A 2,543-nucleotide genomic window follows, 5' to 3' on the forward strand; every position below is an offset into this window, starting at 1 on the left:
AGGGAAGGGAAGGGAAGGGAAGGGAAGGGACCTTACATTCGTGTGTTACTGGTCTTGTTGATGATCACAGCCTTCCCGGTCTGATCCACGTTGTGATCCATCCCAAAATAAGCCGCGACCCGGTGGAGCAGCATCCGGTGGTACGAGGTCATCTGGGGGAACTTCTTGAACTGATTGCTGGGAAGAAGAGGAAAGGGTTGGAATTCCAAGCAGTTGGTCACGTCAGGATGTACAAGGGAAGAGGTCTCCTCACCAGTGTGTCCCGAGAATGTTCCCTTCTCCCCTGGGAGCCCGAATTCCCAAACTCTGCATTACAAACCCCTTTTTCTTGACACAAACTCGATGATCACTTACTTGTTATCACTAATGAACTCCAGAATCTCCTGTTCCAACTTGAGCAGCATCATTCTATCCCTGCCAAGAAAAAAGAAAGAAAAAGGCCACTTTAGGGACAGTGGAACAGCATTTCCTGATCCCGACCCCTCTCCTGCAGCAGAACAAGTCCCAGACTCCTGGAGCAGGTGACACCTGATTCCACACGGTAACAGAATGGGCTAAAGAACTCCGTGCTTTGCAAATATTCCAAACTGAACACCAGATTTTTTCCAGTTTAAAGTTGTTTTGCTAACAGTGCTTGGCTTTGGAAAGCCTGAATCTCTGCTCTGCTGGAAGCTCCACTGGTGGAGATTCCAGCTTTGCTATTCCCTTGCCAGCCTTTCCCTCAATTCCACTGATTGTCCCCCCAGCAGCTCCTTTATGGGCTGACACTTGACAATCATTTATAGAAAAGGGTTTAAAGCAATCAGAACTATTTCTTTGCATTCAACCAAATGATTTGTCCTCTCTCTCTCCATCAAACACAATTCCATGTTTGGAATTAAACAGGATATAAAATTACAGTTGTGCTTTTAGTTTCTGCATCGTCCCAGCTCTGGTAACTCCTGGAATTCCGAAGAGGAAAACACAAAACCACTTGCAGGTCTGTCTGGAGGTGCTGCAGGACCCCAGGATACAGGAATGCCCAAAGACAGGGACACACAGCCCCCTCAGGGAGAAGTTTTACTGACCAGGACCTACCGTGGGTTTTTTTTCAGTGTATTTACTAAAAATTCATGCAAATCTATTCCAGTGGAGTCTGTATATTCCTGGCTGGAATCTGAAAAAAAAACAACAAGGGCAGCAGAACAAATTAACAAAAAAAACCCCCAAATTACCACAGAGGGAAGGGAAGGGAAGGGAAGGGAAGGGAAGGGAAGGGAAAAAGGAAGGGAAGGGAGGAAGGAAGGGGAGAGGAGGAAGGAAGGGGAGAGGAAAGGGCTGTGTCTCAGTGTCTGTGTGCACGAGGATGACGTTCCTGCATTCCCCAGTCTAACCCAGGGATTAAGCAGCCTTTTCCCAGGACAGCAGGACCAGCACACCCAGTACAAGGTACTCCAAGGCCCCATTAGGAGGATTCCAGACAGAGTTTGATGGGATGGGTTTGTGGAAGGACACCTTGGCCCCAAGACCACCCCCTGGACCACCCTCCGGACCCTCCTTGCTGTCCCAGCAGGTCCTTGCAGGGGGATATTCCACACCTTGGTCCAAGCAATTTCTGCCTTACAATCTTTAAATGCTGCAGGCTCTAGAGAGCCCTGCTGGCCTGTGTTTCCCCTCTTCCCACAGACTTTTAAATTTAAAAATAATTGCAGAATAAACCAATGAAACTGAATCAGCACCCGTGCAGAGCTGCCCCACGGGGATTTTGGGTGGAATTTCTTCCCCACATCCAACGTGTCTCTTTCAGCCATTTTTATGCCTTAGGAATCTGAGTCTGTTGGGAATGTGTCAGCCTGGAGAATCCCTCCCTCCCTTTCTCCATGCTCTGCTCTGGAAGGATGTGGATGAACCATCCCTGGAAGTGTCCAAGGTCAGGCTGGATGGGGCTTGGAGCAACCTGGGACAGTGGGAGCTGTCCCTGCCATGGCAGGGGTGGGATGGGATGGGATGAGCACGTGTCAACCTGGAGAAGAGAAAGCTCCAGGGAGACCTTAAGAGTCCCTTCCAGGGCCTAAAGGTGCTCCAGGAGATCTGGAGAGGGACTTGGGACAAGGGATGGAGGGACAGGACACAGGGCACTGACACAGCGCAGGGTTAGGTGGGATACTGGGAGGGAATTCCTCCCTGGGAGGGTGGGCAGGCCCTGGCACAGGGTGCCCAGAGCAGCTGGGGCTGCCCCTGGAGCCCCGGGAGTGTCCAAGGGCGGGGCGTGGAGCACCCTGAGATGGTGAAAGGTGTCCCTGCCCATGGCAGGGGCTGGGATGGGATGGAATGGGATGAGCTTTCAGCTCCCTTCCCACCCAAACCATTCCAGGATTCCCTGATGTTATCAACCCCACGGTCCTGCCCAGCAGCAGCAGAGACAACCAAGCCCACATCCAACAGCTGCCCCACCTCCAGAGCATTCCCAGAGCAGGTGAGCAGCACCTGCCCAGTTCAAACCAGCACCTGCCCCAGTTCAAACCAGCACCTGCCCCATTCAAACCAGCACCTGCCCACGTGAA

General features: G+C 51.8%; 1 protein-coding gene across 1 annotated transcript in view; it reads right to left on the bottom strand.

The window, feature by feature from the left end:
* Positions 1 to 2,543, bottom strand: part of R3HDM2 (R3H domain containing 2) — a 29,171-nt gene that overhangs the window by 16,302 nt on the left and 10,326 nt on the right. Inside the window, 3 exon segments of the mRNA XM_017728671.1 lie at positions 37 to 177; positions 355 to 414; positions 1,078 to 1,156. Of these exon segments, the coding sequence (XP_017584160.1) occupies positions 37 to 177; positions 355 to 414; positions 1,078 to 1,156 (280 nt within the window).

The sequence above is a fragment of the Corvus brachyrhynchos genome, unplaced genomic scaffold (assembly GCF_000691975.1).
Source record: "Corvus brachyrhynchos isolate BGI_N302 unplaced genomic scaffold, ASM69197v1 scaffold193, whole genome shotgun sequence".
NCBI lineage: Eukaryota > Metazoa > Chordata > Aves > Passeriformes > Corvidae > Corvus > Corvus brachyrhynchos.